At 41.3% G+C, this 18,618-nt stretch overlaps 1 protein-coding gene across 1 annotated transcript in view; it reads right to left on the reverse strand.

The window, feature by feature from the left end:
* CDH2 (cadherin 2, type 1, N-cadherin (neuronal)) overlaps positions 1-18,618 on the reverse strand; it is a 251,009-nt gene that overhangs the window by 208,671 nt on the left and 23,720 nt on the right. Inside the window, exon 2 of the mRNA XM_010828956.1 lies at positions 10,155-10,266. Within this exon, the coding sequence (XP_010827258.1) occupies positions 10,155-10,266 (112 nt within the window). The remainder of the gene's footprint in view (positions 1-10,154; positions 10,267-18,618) is intronic.

The raw sequence follows: 18,618 nt of genomic DNA on the forward strand, positions 1-18,618 counted from the left end.
CAGATGACACCATCCTTATGGCAGAAAGTGAAGAAGAACTAAAGAGCCTCTTGATGAAAGTGAAAGAAGAGAATGAAAAAGTTGGCTTAAAGCTCAACATTCAGAAAAATAAGATCATGGCATCCAGTCCCATCACTTCATGGCAAATAGATGGAGAAACAGTGGAAACAGTGACAGACTTTTTTTTCTGGGCTCCAAATTCACTGCAGATGAAATTAAAAGACGCTTCCTCCTTGGAAGGAAAGTTATGACCAACCTAGATAGCATATTCAAAAGCAGAGACATTACTTTGCCAACAAAGGTCCATCTAGTCAAGGCTATGGTTTTTCCAGTAGTTATGTATGGATGTGAGAGTTGGACCATAAAGAAAGCTGAGCGCAAAAGAATTGATGCATTTGAACTGTGGTGTTGGAGAAGACTCTTGAGAGTCCCTTGGACTGCAAGGAGATCCAACCAGTCCATCCTTAAGGAGATCAGTCCTGGGTGTTCATTGGAAGGACTGATGTTGAAGCTGAAACTCCAATACTTTGGGCCACCTGATGCGAAGAGCTTACTCATTTGAAAAGACCCTGACGCTGGGAAAGACTGAAGGCAGGAGGAAAAGGGGATGACAGAGGATGAGATGGTTGGATGGCATCACCGACTCAATGGAGATGAGTTTGAGTAAACTCTGGGAGTTGGTGATGGACAGGGAGGCCTGGCGTGCTGTAGTCCACGGGGTTGTGAAGAGTCGGACACAACTGAGTGACTGAACTTAACTGAACTGAATGTCTGCAATGGGTCTTTTCTCCATTGCCTGACATGGAGAAATCCTATTTTAAGAAAACCAAAGAACATGAATTGAAATAAAATCTTAACATTGTCTCAAAGTTGCTATAGGCTGAAACTCATCAACCACTTTTTGATCATTTAACAATTTAAAGAATTTGTGTGTGTGTGTGTATGCATCTGTGTGTCTACACATTTGTGTATGTTGTTTACTCCACTGATTTGGGAGCTATTGTCATCTACAACTTACAGATGTTGTCATATGCCCCTCTGTTCAAATGAGGAGTTATAACAAATACTGGCATTGATTCCTGGGGCTTCTATGTATCTAGGTTGCCAGTTGGGGTCTCCAGATGGTATTGATGTTAGGGCCTTTTTGCTAAAAAAAAAAAAAAAGAAAGAAAAAAAATCTATTTACAGGTCTAACTTGTGAGTTCAAAAATCATTTTTTTAAGTGCAAGATGGTAAGCAGTTCATCTGAAAAACACCCACGAGTTTTTGTTAACCACAGCCCTATTAACAAGAGCCAACAGGATGATGGAGTGGTGCGCTACGCCAAGTCCACCCTGGGCTGCAGTAGTGCAGCATCTCAGCCAAAGGCAAGAAGGATGGCTCGACAGCACAGGCAGGACTCAGAGGCTGTGCGTTCGGTTGTGGAGGGAAGCTCACTTTCCTCTGGTTGAAAGGGAAGGGTGAACCAGAATGTTCAAACCCCACTGAAGAAATGGTCTGATGTGCAGCCTGCGGCAGAGATTTCAGGAGCCGAGGTGATGATGCTCAAGTATTTGAAGGATCTCTCAAGGTAAGTTTCCACTGCAAGGAGTTTGCCAGTCTTGCTGACCAGCATTGCCCTGTTCCTTGAAAAAGACTGGCATGTGATGAACGAGCAAAAATACTTGTCGAATGAAAAATGACGAAATGAATGACCTCAGAGGAAAAGAGAACGCACTCGCTGCTCCGTGCGGTGCCAAATGACGAAATAGGCACCAGCGGGTAAAGATTTTAGGAACATATGCTTCGGTTCAACTTTTTCAGAAATCGCTTTTTAACAGTGAGAGCTCTTCGGTGACGGAGCACACTCTGTAAAGGAATGGTCTCCTCCTCCTGGGGGGAGGAGACGAGCAGTGGTATTCTCGCAGAAACTGGATAACCATCTGTCAAGGATGCTCCAGTGATGAAAACCCTGTTTACATCATCGAACACCACAAGGGTTTCATTTTTATCCTAGCTGCCATTTCTGAAGAGCAAACCTTCTGCTGACATAAAATCATCAAGCTGAAAGGAAGGATTTTTAAAACCTTTTCAGGAGTGACTCAACAAAAAGTACGAGAGTGGTTCCCAAATGTAGGTACATAAGAACATCTGTGCGGCTCGTCTTAAGGACAGATTTCTGAGTCCCACGTGATCTCATTTCTCTAGTCCACTCCAGGATATTGTCCTAATAATTGTCTCCTCTCTTCTGCACCATCACTTTTCCCTTCCCTACTGGAGTCTTTGCCATCAACATGCAACCATGTTGCATGGGATGCTACTCCCCCATCCTTAAAAATAATCCTCATTTTTATTTTAAATTTTTAATTGGAGAATAATTGCTCCACAGTATTGCGTTGGTTTCTGCCATACATCAACATGAGTCAGCCATAGGTGACTATATGCCCTCTCCCTCGTGAGCCTCCCTCCCAACTCCTACCCAGTCCCACCCCTCTAGGTAGTCACAGAGCACCTGATTTGAGCTCCCTGAGTCACACAAGTAAATTTCCACTGGCTATCTATTTAATTTTTTAATTTATTTATTTTTTAATTGAAGGATAACTGCTTTATAGAATTTTGTTGGTTTCTGTCAAGTTAGCTATATATTTTATATATGGTAATTTATATGTTTTCATGTTACTCTTTCAATTTGTCCCAACCTCTCCTTCCCCCACTGTGGCCAAAAGTCTGTTCTCCATTTCTGCCCTACCAAAAAAACAAAAAAACAAAACACCATCCTCGGTTGAATCTGCTTCCCTCTCAATTGCCACTCAATTTCTTTTCGTCTTTCGAAAGGAAAACTCAATCTGTGGCCAGCTTCCCACCTCCACATAACTATAGAACACACCAGAATCAAACTCACCCAGTTACCATTATGCTGTGAAATCCATGGTGAATTCTCAGTCCTCATCTGAACTGACCCTTCAGTAGCATTGGGTACAGAGGGTCACTCCCTCCTTTGAAATACAACTTAATTTGCCTTTGAAGGTACCAGATCCTACTGATTTTCTCCTAACTCTCTCTGGTCACTCATTCTCAGTCTTCATTACCTCTCTGTCTTTTGAATCGTATCTTTAAGATAAGAAATCATAGGGGACTTCCCTGGTGGTCCAGGGTTAAGAATCCTCCTTCCAATGCAGGGGACTCAGGTTTGATTCCTAGTCAGGGAACTAAGCACTCACATGCTGCAAGGCAACCGAGCCCATATGCCGCAACGAAGACCCAGCACAGCCAAATTTTCTTTTTTTTTTAAAGTAACAAATCAAAACTGTAAAGGGATGAGAAAGCTCCTGTATAAAATTTTAACAGCCATGTATCCCCAACATCTGAGACCCTAATCAAAAACTATCTAAATATTTTCCAGGAAATGCCCACTATCATGTTGATAAAGGCATAAAACCAATCTCTGGGGTTTTTAAAAAGCTTCCTTTATTGAAGTAGAATTGATTAACAACATTGTGTTAATTTCTACTTTACAGTGTTTAGTTATACACATATACACATCTATACAGACACTCAATCATGCTCTTTTCCATGATGGTTTATCACTGGATATTGAATACAGTTCCCTGTGCTACACAGTGGGACCTTGTTTACCTCCATTCCGCCTCTTAATCCCGACTTCCTAATTCCGGAGTGCTCCATACGAAAGCATTTCTTTCTTTGGTCTCTTCCTCACACTGGGTGAAAATCCTCTTAGTGATTTCACCCTGGCTCATGACTGTCCTTCATACACTTAGAAGTACCCACACTGCAGCCCAGACCATTCCACTAAACCCCAAACCTATACCAAAATGTCTTTATCCATCTTTGACATTCATCTCCACACACGCAAACCAACTCCTGATCATTCCCATCACAGTGACTAACAGCCTTCCCAGGATTTGGACCAAATATCACAGAGTCATCCTTGACCCCTCTTTTCTCACACCATCCATCCAATCCATCAAACTCTGCCAGCTCGACTGCCAAAATATATCCCGAGAATAAAGTTGGGCTTCCATCTCCTGCTACATACAAAAATTAAAATGGGTCAGTGACCTAAATAGAACTAAAATCATAAAATATCTTAGAAGAAAACATAGGAATAAATCTTTATGACCTTGAATTTTGCAACAGTTTCTTAGATGTGACACCAAAAGCAAGAGCAACAAGACGAAAAACAGGTAAGTTGTACGTCGTTAAAGTCAAAAACTTTTGTGCATAAAAGGACATTATCAAGAAATTGAAAAGACAGCCTAAAGAATGGGAGAAATATTTACAAATCATCTAGTTGATAAAGATCTAGTATCCAGAATATATAAAAAAACTTTTAAAATGAAAACCAAACAATTAAAATATGGGCAAAGGACCTGAACAGACATTTCTTCAAAGAAGATACACAGATGTCACACAGCCTTTGCATGTGCAGTTCGCTGTTAATCTGCATGTTCCTCTCTCAGTTATCTATAGCACTTGCACCACATGCAGTATCAATTCTTACTCAAATGTCTCCCATACAATGATACTCCCCTGACCATCCTATTTAAACAGCAAAACCACACATTCTTCCTATTTCCCTTCTCTGTCTTATTCTTCTCTATAGCATCTAACATAAAGTAAATTTTATTTATTGTGTTTATTTTCTACTCTCCACCAGAGGCTTCCTATATAGCCTAAAAGGACAGACAGAAAGGGGCCCTCAGATCTTAGGAGGGCAGATTTTAAACCATTCAGTGCCTGCTTGTTAACACGTTTTCATAGGTGAAGTGTGACTTTCTTCAACACAGTTCTGGTTGCTATTTTGTGAGACAGCAGACCTCGGCTACTCCAAATTTACTGAAGGATATAAATAACTGCAAAAGGACTTAAAACAAAGAAGTGACCACCCAAACTGGCTTATCTTGGTTTATAGGACTGCATTAAGAAACCTAGACCTAAAACACATTGCATCAAAAGGGATATAAAAGCATGCCAAGTATTAAAGTCTAAATGGTTATGATGAAAACAAGGATGAAATTTCCTAGTTCTTATGTTGATATTACTATATACCTAATGGCTCTTAAAAAATAACTAACACAAGGTATTAAAAATACAAGCTCTCCACCCCGGAGAATCTACATGGCTGTATTTCATTTGTAACTCCTAAGAGCCAATCATCAATATCCAAGAGAACCATCTCGAAACTTAATGCCTTTTCTCACAATTGGAAATCAGTGGCTCAAATGATAAAGAATCTGCCTGCAATACAGAAGACCCGGGTTCAGTCCCTGGGTTGGAAGGTCCCCTGGAGAAGGGAATAACAACCCACTTCATATTCTTGCCTGGAGAATCCCAGGGACAGAGGAGCCTGGTGGGCTACAGTCCATGGTGTCGCAAAGAGTCGGACACGACTGAGTGACTAACACACACACACAAAGTTAGCAAAAGGCTGTATAAACAAGTTGCTTCTAACCCTACCTTTTAAATATCTTAAGACATTTACACAAAACAATTAAAAAAAAAAAGATCTATCAAAATAAAAAATGCAAATTAAAACAAAAGCCAAGGTTTCCTAACATATTAGTACAAGCCTGGAACAGAGAAGACCTGCTTAAGATATAGATGGCTCCCAAATTCAGTAATGCATATCATACATGAGCAGTCAGGTTATTTTTAGAAAAAGTAGTGCATAGTGTATAGTTCTACTAAATAATAAAAATGATTTCTGTACTGTTGTCTGAAGATACCATATGACAGCTTTCTCCCAGAGTGTTAATGCAGAGAGGAGCCTCAATCAGTAAGTAAACTAATCTAAATCAAATTCCATCTAGTTGAAAATAGTCATCATGGGCTGCCCAGAGTTGGTGAGTCTGAATGCATTACTGAAGAGCTTCTTGGTAATTGCAGGTTGCTATTTATGTTGACCAGAGTTGGAGGAGTTTACTTAAGCGAGATGTCTAAGCATACAGACCACCAGTGCAAAACATACAGGAAAATCACTCATAACGTCCACACTAAAAACAGCCTAGATGCTCTCTGTGATATTGCAGCGTGGTTGTTATTTCCTAGTGTCAGATGCACTGCTGGTGACAGAATGAAAATTTATGATTTCAGTTATTTTATTTTCAAGTAATGTGCTACCACAAGAGATTCTTTCTAGTTCAGTGGAGTGTAAGTTAAATATTTGAGACTAAATATTATTTTCAAAAGCCCTAAATTTCTGCTTGTAAATAGGTATGCACAAAAAATACTCATGGTGACAATCATCAGGAGATATTTTTTAATCACAGGGGGACCCCATGGACTGTAGCCTGCCAGGCTCCTCTGACCACGGAATTCTTTAGCCAAGAATACTGGAGTGGGTAGCCATTCCCTTCTCCAGGGGATCTTTCTGACTCAGGGATAGAACCCAGGTCTCCTGCACTGCAGAAGCCACCAGGGAAGCCCTGCCTTAGACTCACCAATTCCCAAATGTGTCTAATAACACAAAAGCCATGGTGCCAAGTGGGAAATAAAGACCAGTTCTCAGACTTATCACAAGACACATGGACAGGTAGGCTAGCTCATGTTCTTCCCTGTGTTACTCCATAATGGTTTTTTTTTTTTTTCTTTAATCATCGTCATTAGCATCATCACTAAATTAAGTATCAGAAACATGAGTTCTAATTCCAAATCTGTAGCTAACAATCTAAAGCACCGTATAATCATGGGAAAAGCCTGAGCTCCAATTTGCTTATCTGTAAACTGAGGGAATTGGCAAGAAATGCTTTTAAAACAGAATAGAAAAATAGCAAAGTAAAAATGATGACCTAAACGTATTAAAATTGATCCTAACTTACAAAAGGCAAACCCAGAGGATACCACAGGATAAAAAAAGGAATGTTTTTCATCTCAGGGGAAGTAGGAAAATGAAAAACACTGTAAAATTCAGTGGTTATGAGGATGGAGTAAAGAACAAACATACTTTTAGCCATGAAGAGAATTCTACAAAAATGTGAAAAAAAAAAAAAAGTCCATTACCTTTGGCCTAGGAATTTTACTTTTGAACACAAATCCCAAAGAAAATATCCGTAAAGAAAAATCAAAGTTCGCTAAAAACGAATCTCCATAGCAGCACAATATGTGTAAGAGAAAAATTGGAAGCAACCTGTAAGTGCAAAAATAGAGGCACAGTTAAGAAAAATCTGGTTTTGCTAACGAAATGGAACAGAGGCCTGGATAGCCACTTTTTTTAAAGCACTGAACTTTTTTTTTTCAAAAGAGTGGAAATATTTGACATGATATAATAGGAAATGTGAAGGTTGATCACAAAATACCTCTGCCCTCTTTATGATCTTACCAAAAACTCACTGATGAAAACCAGAAGAGAAATTGGAGGCATGGAACTAGCTCACTGGGTCCGTTCTTTCTATGAAATTCATTACAACAGCAGAAAATAGAAGGGGCGGGTGGGGAGAAAAGAATTCTCTTTAGACAAGAGTCCAGCTTTTCCAACATGCCTCTAACATCTTCTCTCTCCCTCTAATGCTTCATGTTTTTCAAGCACTTTCAAAAAAGATTGTGACTTCACTGTTTGAAGAAGAATCAGCATTCATGGCACTTACACACTTGAAAGTTAACCTTTTGTACAAGGTCTAGTGCACCAGGAATCGACTCTACAAAACCATTCTATACCTATGTTTGGACAACGGCCTTCCTCTCCCCAGAAGTCATCAGGGGGAAATGAAAGGAAGCATCAAGGGTTAGGAGTTACAATTTCAACAGGCTTTTAGACTATAACCTCAATAAGGGAGAAGCCCGCCACAAGGCAAATGCCGTGGAAAACCATTGCATATTTCTTATGCACAATTATTTGTTTCCTTGAACACTATAAATCACTAAACCACGGCCAAAGTCATCACTCTTAGCCCAGTAACAGATTACTCTCAGCTTTATAATATACATGGTGAGTGCACTTAGCACAGAACATAGAATTCATGAATGTAATTATGACTTGGTATTTACTTGGGTTAAGTGTACACAGCCACCTTTGGATTATCATGTCACTATAAACTCCAAAAAGGTATTAATAGAAACTTTTTTTTTTTTAAAAAAAAGGAGAATTCTTCTCAGTAATGATTCTCCCAAATACATATAACTGGTGACAACACTCTTGTAGAAAGGAATGGTGATGTTTCACAAAAATCTTCCTCCTTCTAAAAGAATAGTTTTTTCTATGAGCCAATATTATATCAGAACCTTATGTCTGAAGTATTAAGATGCTGGTGTTGTTAACATATTTTATGAATGATAAAGGAAAAAAGTAATGATGTGTCAGAAGAGAAACAGCTTTATTAGAAAGGCTAAAAGATCAAAATGGTAACTACTAGGTATACCAAACGCAGAGAAATTCTACCAGAGACTGTCATGTCATAGACTTCCCCCAGCGGCTGCTAGGGCACAGAGTCAAAAGTATTCTCAATCTTTTATACTGACAACTCTAGAAAGTCCCAAGTTTCTAGGTTATACTAAAATGATACTGGTAATCAGTTATGCCCAGTTTCATCACCAGCATGATCCAATAATTTAAAAACAGGCTTTCATTTTCAAAATTATTCAGCATAACAGCATATTTCACCTTAAATCAATGGCTTCCAGAGACAGACCATATGTTTATTCTTAACCAGCAAATTTCAATGAGCTTTTAGAAGAAGGAACTAGGAGAAGGAACTATCCAATTAAGAATGAATCTCAAAAGTAAAATGTAAAAATGCAAACAATTCCAGTGAAATTTTTGATCTGGAGAAATTACTCTCTAGGATTTTATCAAAATATTTTTCAGCATTCAAATACTACTTAAGATCACATTGGTAGGTCCTAAGATGCCACATAATAATTACAGATTTGAAGATGACAAATGTGCAGAACTCTGAGACTTGTATTAAATTTTTAAAAAAATCTACACACTTTGATTTGAATTAAACCTCTATTGCATCAACCATTAGCTACTAGGTGATATAGCAATTCAGCACTGAGACAGACTGATTTAATATTTACTCATTAAAATATCATGTGATGAGAAAGGGATGGAAGGATGTCTTAAAAATAACTTCAGAAAGATCACATATGTGTGAGCAAATCACTATCAGAACAGAAATGAAAATAAAAGGATAACTGGCAACAAGGAACTTCAGTAGCTAAGGGGCTATTTACATTTCAAAGTCCTCTGTCTATGGTATTCTTAGGTATGATACCACAAAGGTCTGTCAGAGCGACAGAGAGTCTTCAATTAAGGCTGTGTGCTACAGGCCTGTGTCAATTAATTAGTTGAGGTTCCACAGATTTTCTGAAAGTGGCTATCTAAAACAGCCTCAGATATATGCACGATTTGTGGGGAATTAGAATTTAAATACAACTTATTAATGAATTCTTCCTGCTTTCCCATTTCTATGACATTTTGTGTAATGATAAATAAGTCCATGAAAATATGGCTAACCAAAATTTTATTTGCTTTCAATTAGAGGTAACAGAAGGGGCTTTCAATTTCGTTTTTGATTTCAACTTTTACTTAGATTTTATCTACACTTATTGGCAAGAATTTTCATATGATATCCATCAATATAATGAATCTGATCCATAGTTAGATGGGAGATGAGTCTATATTAGAAATTCACATGTATTACAACTAAATTAGCTATCCAGTAATTTCTATAAACAATGGTATAATAAAAATACAAATTTCATGCTTTTGCCTTGAGATTTTACCTGCTAAATCTGCTCATTATAATTTTGCTAAATGGTAGTTTTGACATGTCTTAGCAATTCTTTGATTCGAAATACTAAGCAGACGATAGCTGTAAATAATGTTTAAATCAGCAGAATCAGATATTCGGTAAATATGATCTTCTACCAGAAGTAAAATGTAGGCAGAAAATTGTAAAAATTAACTGTGTGATGGTTTCCACCATAAATGAAAAATGGAAGAGGTTTTCAGGAGATCAGGAGCCTTCTAGTTGTGTACATAAGAGATTTATGAGCTCTTCTGTAATCCTAAAATAAAGTCCCTACAGTCTCATTATAGGGACTGTGAAAAATTCATACTTGTACAGTGGAGATCATTTAGAAACTTTTTAACAGTGAATGGTATTTCAAGAGCATTGGAGCTGAGTGTACAAATGTATCTTTTGAGGTCATACCATTGAGAAGGGGCTGTCCTTCCAGCACATCCCGGGACAAGACTGCACTGTACACATCTTCAGGAAATCCAGTCTTGCATAACGAAATCTCCCCAGAAGCCTCCACGGAAGCCTGCAACACAAGGAAAAAAATGTGTGCTGTGATCGCCACCTCCTTCAACGGAGAAACATCCCACTTGGCATGAAGCCTCGCTTTTCCCACTATTTTGTACAAATAACCCCTTTGTTTTCAGAGTGGTTACAATTAGAATGTAGAGGGCAAAGGGTTAATCTTTTTGATAACTGGAGTAGAAGAAACAAATCCCACTTGTCTTAAACAGCAAAATCGAAATAATGCACATTCCAGGATCTTCTCAGGACTGAACATTTCCATTAAAATGGTCATTGTGAATGAAAAACTCTCAACTGAGGCCGAGGGGGAAGAAGTAGGGATGAGGAGACAGCCAGGAGTTTTGAGGCTCCATATACCACCATCATTAACTCAACTTTTCAAGAAAAATGTACACATTCCAGCATATTGATTTGTATGCTGCTGCTGCTGCTAAGTCGCTTCAGTCATGTCCGACTCTGTGCGACCCCATAGACGGCAGCCCACCAGACTCCTCTGTCCCTAGGATTCTCCAGGCAAGAATACTGGAGTGGGTTGCCATTTCCTTCTCCAATGCATGAAAGTGAAAAGTAAGGGAAGTTGCCCAGTCGTGCCCAACTCTTAGCGACCCCATGGACTGCAGCCCACCAGGCTCCTCCGTCCATGGGACTTTCCAGGCAAGAGTACCGGAGTGGGGTGCCATTGCCTTCTCCGATTGATTTGTATATTCCCATCTAATTCTTTATGAAGTTTGTTTCAATATGTTCCTGAACTAAAAAACGGAATGCTGATATATTTACTGCAGGGTACAGAGTGTTTTATACCACGTAAAAGCAATCAATTGAAAGTATATATTTCTCTAGACTCACAGACATAGAAAGAAAACAAACACGGTTACCAAAGGGGAAAGGCAGGGGAGGGATAAATTAGGAATTTGAGATTAACAGATACCCACTATTATATATAAAACAGAGAAACAAGAAGGACCTACTGTAAACACAGGGAACTATATCCAATATCTTCTATTAACCTACAATAGGCTTCCCTGGTGGCTCAGATGGTAAAGAATCTGCCTGAAATGCAGGAGACCCAGGTTCAGTCTCTGGGTTGGGAAGATCCCCTGGAGAAGGGAATGGCAACCCACTCAGTATTCTTGCCTGGAGTATCCTCATGGACAGAGAAGCCTGGCAGGCTACAGTCCAAAGGGTCATGAAGAGTTGGACACGACTGAGTGACTATCAATTTCAATAACCTAAAATGGAACAGAATTTGAAAAAGAATATACAAACTGAATCACTTGGCTGTACAGCTGAAACTAACACAACATTGTAAATCAACTAACCTTCAGTTAAAAAAGGAAAGTGTATTTTTCTCTAATTTGAGGGCAAGGACACATTAAAAATGTAAATAAAGATTAATACAATTATGTTTCCTTTTTATACTTAAAAATTAGAAAGTTGCTATCTCTTGCCATCTTCCTCCTCATCACACATACTCAGTGGGCTTAAAACTCAATCATACCAAGTGCTATCCACCTACCCCTTTGAGTTAATTTCCTCACTACTTCCCTTTCTTTCCTACTTCCTACTGACATCATCACAGGATGATTAAGCCTCAGTAGAACTCAGGCATCATTTACATTAATTACAAAAATCTTTGGGAGGTGGGAGGGAGGTTCAAGAGGGAGGGGGCCTATATATACCTATGGCTGATTCATGTTGATGTATGGCAGAAGTCAACACAATATTGTTAAGCAATTATCCTTCATTTAAAAGTAAATAAATTGTTTAAAATAACCTTCACCCAGCCCTGATGGCAATCCAGATACAGGAGGAAGAGAGAGGACAGAAGCTGCCTGAGGGAGCAGCTTAATTTCAAAGTTAAGGAGGGGGCGTAAATTTCAAAAGTGGCAGGGCCAGCCTTGTGAACAGTCTGCACTGTGGAGAAGAACCAGAAATTGGGAGGAAGGAGAAAGGGAGACCCCAGAGATAGACCTCAAAGCAACTGTTTGAAGGAAGCCATACAGCGCAGATTCACAAGGGAAGGACTTCCTGGGTGACATGGGAAGTGTCGCAGACACTAAAGTTGCAGGAATCCAAACTGATCTGAAATGTAAACAGTTCTTTTCAGATCTGAGAAAAACAAGAAAAAAAGAACATGGGCTTTTCTAATCTCTCAGAATCTAACTTAAAATTGTATTAGGAGCAACAGTGAGATATTAGATCAGACCCACCAAAGTAACAAAAATTATTAAGTCTGTTATGGGCAAGAAAAGATTGTCTCAAATCAAGGGTACAGAGCAATCAAACCCTTCACTGAGGTATCAGTGAATGTGACTACAGTCACCATGGAACATTCTAGTAAAGATAATAGTAGACATATCCTGCAGGTATATTCTTGGGAAAGTCTTCCATGAGTGCTCTAGTCAACATGTGTAGGATTGTCCACTTCAGCACAGTCGTAACTGCAAGAGCTAGAAACTATCTCAACGCCCATCAATAGGACAAGTGGACCAAAAGATTTTCACTTCGTCAAGGCAGAAATAGCATTAAAAATGTAAGAACTGGAGCTACATTTATCCACAAGGTTCCACTGCAAAACAGATACTCAGTTACTTTAACTTCCATGTAAGGTTAAGAGAGAAATTTAACTATAAATCAACCTAGGAATGACTATTATCTTTAGTGAGTTCAGAAATCTATTTACAAAACTTTCCAAAATCAGATTGGTACCAAGATACACTGCAGTCTAAATCTTTAGAAACTAAAAGTAAAAATCCAAAGCATGATTGATGACAGTTTTTATATATAAGGTTTACATTCAAAAGGTAATGTAATACATATGTAGCAAGAATATAAAAATATACAAGGTACTGATAAGCACCAAATTTAGGAGAGTGGCTATCCCAGGGAAAATGAGTGAGAAAAAGCACCAGAAAGAATCCTACAGGCAGCTTTGATTTTATTTGTTGTAATTCATTTCTTTCCAACAGAATCTAAAGCAAACAGGGTGAAACATGAAGGTGCGCACGGGCACAGAATAATACGTATGCATCACCTCCTATATACCCTGCCTGCTCTGCGTATTTCAGAATGAGGAAGAGATAGTATCTAGGGCTCTCTGATCAGTAAGAACTTGGGCTTTCAACAGCCATCAAGTTTGGGACACTGGGTGATATTTTGCTATTTGCCAGCTGCAGATATCCAACCATTCATCCTGGGCCTGACACAGAGTAAGCACTACTAGTTAGCTTTTCTTTAGGCTAACTATAACAAATAAAGAGAAGTCCCAAGTTCACCACAGCAATTGGACCAATGTGTTGTAAGCCTGTGTCCCAGTGATAGGTTAGGGGCCAGGGACCTCTTGATCTCCAGCCTTTCTGCTACAGAGGGGGGCCAGGGCGGGAATCCAACCCCAGGAGGTGGATGATAACAGAGGGGAGAACAGGACAGAAGTAAACAAGGGTCACACTCCATCCTGGGGGGTGGGGTCAGGGCAGCATGAGGTTTTCTAGGTGAACTCTCAGAGGTCAATGAAATCTACAGACTAGAGGAAGTCTGTCATCTCTTATTTAACTCCACTCCGAGTGTCTTATTTTCCAATGGACCTGCCCCACGTGCGTGTGTGCTCAGTCAGTTGTGTCCGACTCTGTGACCAGGAACTGCAGCCCTCCAGGCTCCTCTGTCCGCGGGATTTTCCAGGCAAGAATAATGGAGTGGGTTGCCATTTCCTCCTCCAGGAGATCTTCCCGACCCAGGCACTGAACCTGCCTCTCCTATTTCTCCTGCATTGGCAGGCAGATTCTTTACCACTGAGCCACTTGGGAAGCCCTCTGAGTGCTAAGTTGCTACAGTGTGTCTGACTCTGTGCAACCCTACAGACTGTAGCCTGGCAGGTTCCTCTGCCCATGGGAGGAACAAGAAAAATGGAGTGGGTTGCCCTTTCCTTTTCAGGGGATCTTCCTGACGCAGGGATTGAATCCTCGTCTCTTGCCTCTCCTGCATTGGCAGGCGGGTTCTTTACCAGCTGAGCCAGCGCCAGGCTTCTGGAAAGGGCTGGAGAGTAAATATTTGAGGCTTTTCAGGCTACAGAGTCTCTATGGCTCTGCTGTCATAGTGCAAAACTGGGTAAATGAATAAATGTGGCTCTGGTCATTTAAATAGAACTTCATTCATGGACACCAATATTGAAATTTCATGTAATTCTCAAGTGTCAAAAAGTAGTATTCTCTTCATGATTTTTTAAAAAGCATTTTAAAACTTGAAAAAGATTCTTGGCCCCAAATCCGGCATCGAGACTCAAGTTTATGGATCCCTAGACCAGAAAGCTTGGAGAAGGCAATGGCACCCCACTCTAGTACTCTTGCCTGGAAAATCCCATGGATAGAGGAGCCTGGTAGGCTGCAGTCCATGGGGTCGCTGAGAGTCGGACACGACTGAGCGACTTCACTTTCACTTTTCACTTTCATGCACTGGAGAAGGAAATGGCAACCCACTCCAGTGTTCTTGCCTGGAGAATCCCAGGGATGGGGGAGCCTGGTAGGCTGCCGTCTATGGGGTCGCACAGAGTCGGACAGGACTGAAGCGACTTAGCAGCAGCAGCAGCAGACCAGAAAGCTAAGTTTTATAAAACATGGCCATCTCCCTTAATTCTCACAGTAGCCCCCTGAGGAGAGTGAAAAGAGCTGCAGTTTACAAATGAGCAAAGAGATGCTCACTCAAAGGTGAATACCCATGCTCTCACCTCCAGGAAGAGGAAGAGGCTAGATTCTAACCCTGGAGGCTTGCCAAGTAGGACAAATAATTACAATTCTTTGCAGAAACATATACTGAGTGTCCACTTGCCAGAAACAGAAGGAAACATTGCCCTGCCCTTAAGAAGTTCAAGGCTTCAAGTGAGAGCAAAGGAGAGATGATTGCAGTAGAAAGCGGCAAGTGAGAGGTAACAGGACACAGAGGCGGGTGAAGAGAGCCCAGGGCAGGGATCTGGGGGCCTCCAGAGATCCTAGGGGGGGCCAGGCAAGGGGATGGGGTGCGGGGAAACCATCCCAGGCGGTCAGTGCTCGAGCCAGAACAAGGCAGCAAGAAACAGCACACTGCCTGGGGAATTACAATGAGTTCTGTGTCACTGGAGTCTAAGAAGCAAGGCAGGGAGTCAAAAGTTGAGGCTGGTGAGTTAGACGAGGTTAGATCATAGATGGCTGGGGGCTTGGGGTTATTCCGTTGGCTGGGGAGAACCAGGCATACGTTTTCAGCACAGGCAGACTGTGTTAGAGAACTCTCTGATGCTTCGTGGGAAACGTGTGTGTATCGGGGGGACAACAAGTGACAGGTTGGGGACAAGTTAGGGCATAGATGTGAATCAGGCAGGGGCTGAAGGATTGAGAAAAGGGGTGATTGTATCAATATACAGACAGTTAAAAATGATTCATCGGGCTCAGTGAGGGCAGGGCTCAGAGTGGAAGGGAGGGTGGGAAGGAGGGAAGGAAGGAGGGAGGAGGTTTTGCCCTCCTCTGTGTTTCCAGCTGGCTGACCATGGACATGAGTGGCACAAACTAAGAAATCTAATCGCAAAATTATAACGTCAGGAACAAAGTGCTACAGCAGCAGAAGAGGATGATAAATCTGCCTGTGGAAATCAAAGAAGACTGCATAGCTGCAGTGACATTTAGGCGCTGTCTTTAAAGATGATTAAAAATTTGCCAGGAGAAAAGAGGAGGAAGTGGGAAAGGGCATCCCAGGCAAAAGGTGCAGCAGAGACAAAGGCCCTGTTGATTTATAACGAGCGAGCAGTCAACCCAAACAACCCAGGGCTTTTCCACCAGGCAACTGTTGACTCGTGGCTTCCAGTTTCTTTGCTCTGATTCGGGGCCCCAAGGGGCAGCTATTACATTTAACCCTCCAAGATTTTATCTTGAGAAATTAATAACTCCATCCAGATTTAGTCATTACTCCTGTCTGCATCAGCCCAACGTCTTCACAGTGATGCTGCTCAGATTCTAAAGACGGGGCGTGATGCATGCCCAGACACGGCCCTTCCCACCTACCCAGAGCCATACCTCCAGGCTCTCGGAGGGGCAGCTCAGGTTTTCAACATGCCAGAGTGCCTGAGTTTGAATCCTGCCCATCTGGAGTAGGAAATGGAAACCCACTCCAGTATCCTTGCCTGGAAAATCCCATGGACAGAGGAGCCTGGCAGGCTACAGTCCATGGGGTCACAGAGTGAGGTATGGCTGAGCACACACACCTGAGAAGTCCCAGTTCCCCTAACCTGTAAAATGAGACAGCACCCACTCAGAGGGTGGGTGTGAGGATTACACGAGATAATGCGTAAAGCGCTTAGAATAGTGTCTGGCAACTGGTTATTCGACGCATTAGCCATTACTAATAACAGTATTAATACTATCATGACAACATGGCTCTACCTCGTGGTATGCCTGTCCTAAGGTCCAGTTATTCCTAAACTTACTCAGCACAGCAAGTCATCTGGGACAGTCGCCAAAATTTCTGATTCCTGGGCCCTGACCCAAGATTCACTAAAACATAATCTCAAGAGATGTGGTGGATAAACTGGTATATTTAACAAGTGCCCATGTAGCAATGGGAGAGGGTCCCATATTCAACCCAATACCTCCGTCTCCCCAATCCTTTCTGAACTCCACATACGGGCATTCTTGACTTTCTGCCCCAGTCTCCAAGTTGAATATCTTTGTCACAAAAGGGAATAAAGAAACAATTATTTTTTTTCTGTTCTGAACAATTTCATGCTGTCTCCTAGCCACTGTGTACATCCGAAAATGAAATTTGCCAACCAACCTGTCCTCATTACTGGTTGGAGAATTCTGCCCCAGGTCAGCACGGGGTCCTCTCTTCCTTTATCTGACCACCACATCCTCTGAATTTGGCTTTTAATTGGGACATTATCCCATCCCCAGTTCACTAGTAATTTCCTTAGTTCTCCATAATTCTTCAAAGATGAAAGCAGTGGGCGAGTCCTCCCGGCCCACCGGGAGGAAATTTCACAAAATTCACACTGGCCAGAGGCTCTCAACTCATTCAGTGCTGCTCTGAGCGTCTGCACAATCAGCTCCCCTATCTTGTGTTTCAATTTCCTCTTACAAGTATTCTACTCTCCCTGGGCTGAAGATCAACCTCCTTGTCTTAAAAGGAAAGGAGCATAATGGTAGGAGAGGAGTTCTGCGTGCCTGTTAGGATCGGTCTATCTGTTCCGGTTCTGAACCTGTGATGACATCGCTTTCGTTCTCATTATATTTTCCCCATAGTCTCAGGACCATGAGCTTTCAAGCTGAGTCCACGACTCTTTGAGGTTCCTATTATCAGGGCTTTTTTTTTAATAGTCTTCCTTGGTCACTGACTCCATTTTCCAATTTCCTCCAAGTCACTCCTGAATCCAAGCTCTTAAAACACTCCAGCAAAGCCATGGTGGATCCTCCCACCCCCTCTTCTTTCTGATCAAGATCATTTACGGTGTCTGGCTCCACACTGCACATCTGAAGCAGCGCAAGCCTAATGGAAGCTTTCTCTCTTCTTTCTGGTTCTGAAGACTACCTATGCAAAACCTAGGCTTTGCTGATTATCAGAAACGCTGAAATGTAATCAACTGGATGTTTGGGGTCCCCCTGCCCCTCTAAACATCGAGGTCTTCCGGTGTTCCCTTCCAGACATTCTATGGTCAGAATGCAGTAACAAAGTACTGAGAAGTAGGTGATCAAATGCAGTCCACCTGATTTCCCTGGCGGTCCAGTAGTTAGGAATCCATGCTTCCACTGCAGAGGGTGTGAGTTCGATCCCTGATCAGGAAACTAAGATTCCACATGACCTGCAGTGCAGTCAGGAACAGACAAAAAATGCAGTCCACAAAGCTGGAAATCTGTTTTCACTTTATATGTCTGCTCCCCTCATTCTTCATAGAAACAAAGGCAGGACTGTGTGTAATACCTTAAGACTGGGGGCTCTGAACAAACCTGCTTAATTAAGTTTAAACCCTGGCTCCCCTCCTGCTACTAATGTGACCTTGACATGCTTTATAACTTCCATCTTCACCTCAGCTTCTTCCTTAATAATAGTACCAGCCTCAAAGGATGGCTAGGAAGCATATCAAGGGTTTAAAAACAACACCTGATTCACCATAATATAAGGGTATACACACATACAGTAGCTGTCATGATATTACTGTTGCTTTGTGCGTGTAAACAATTTTTTTTGTGGAAAATTCTGAAAGAGATGGGAATACCAGACCACCTGATCTGCCTCTTGAGAAATTTGTATGCAGGTCTGGAAGCAGCAGTTAGAACTGGACATGAAACAACAGACTGGTTCCAAATAGGAAAAGGAGTTTGTCAAGGCTGTATATTGT

The sequence above is a fragment of the Bison bison genome, unplaced genomic scaffold (assembly GCF_000754665.1).
Source record: "Bison bison bison isolate TAMUID 2011002044 unplaced genomic scaffold, Bison_UMD1.0 scf7180017864498, whole genome shotgun sequence".
Taxonomy (NCBI): Eukaryota; Metazoa; Chordata; class Mammalia; order Artiodactyla; family Bovidae; genus Bison; species Bison bison.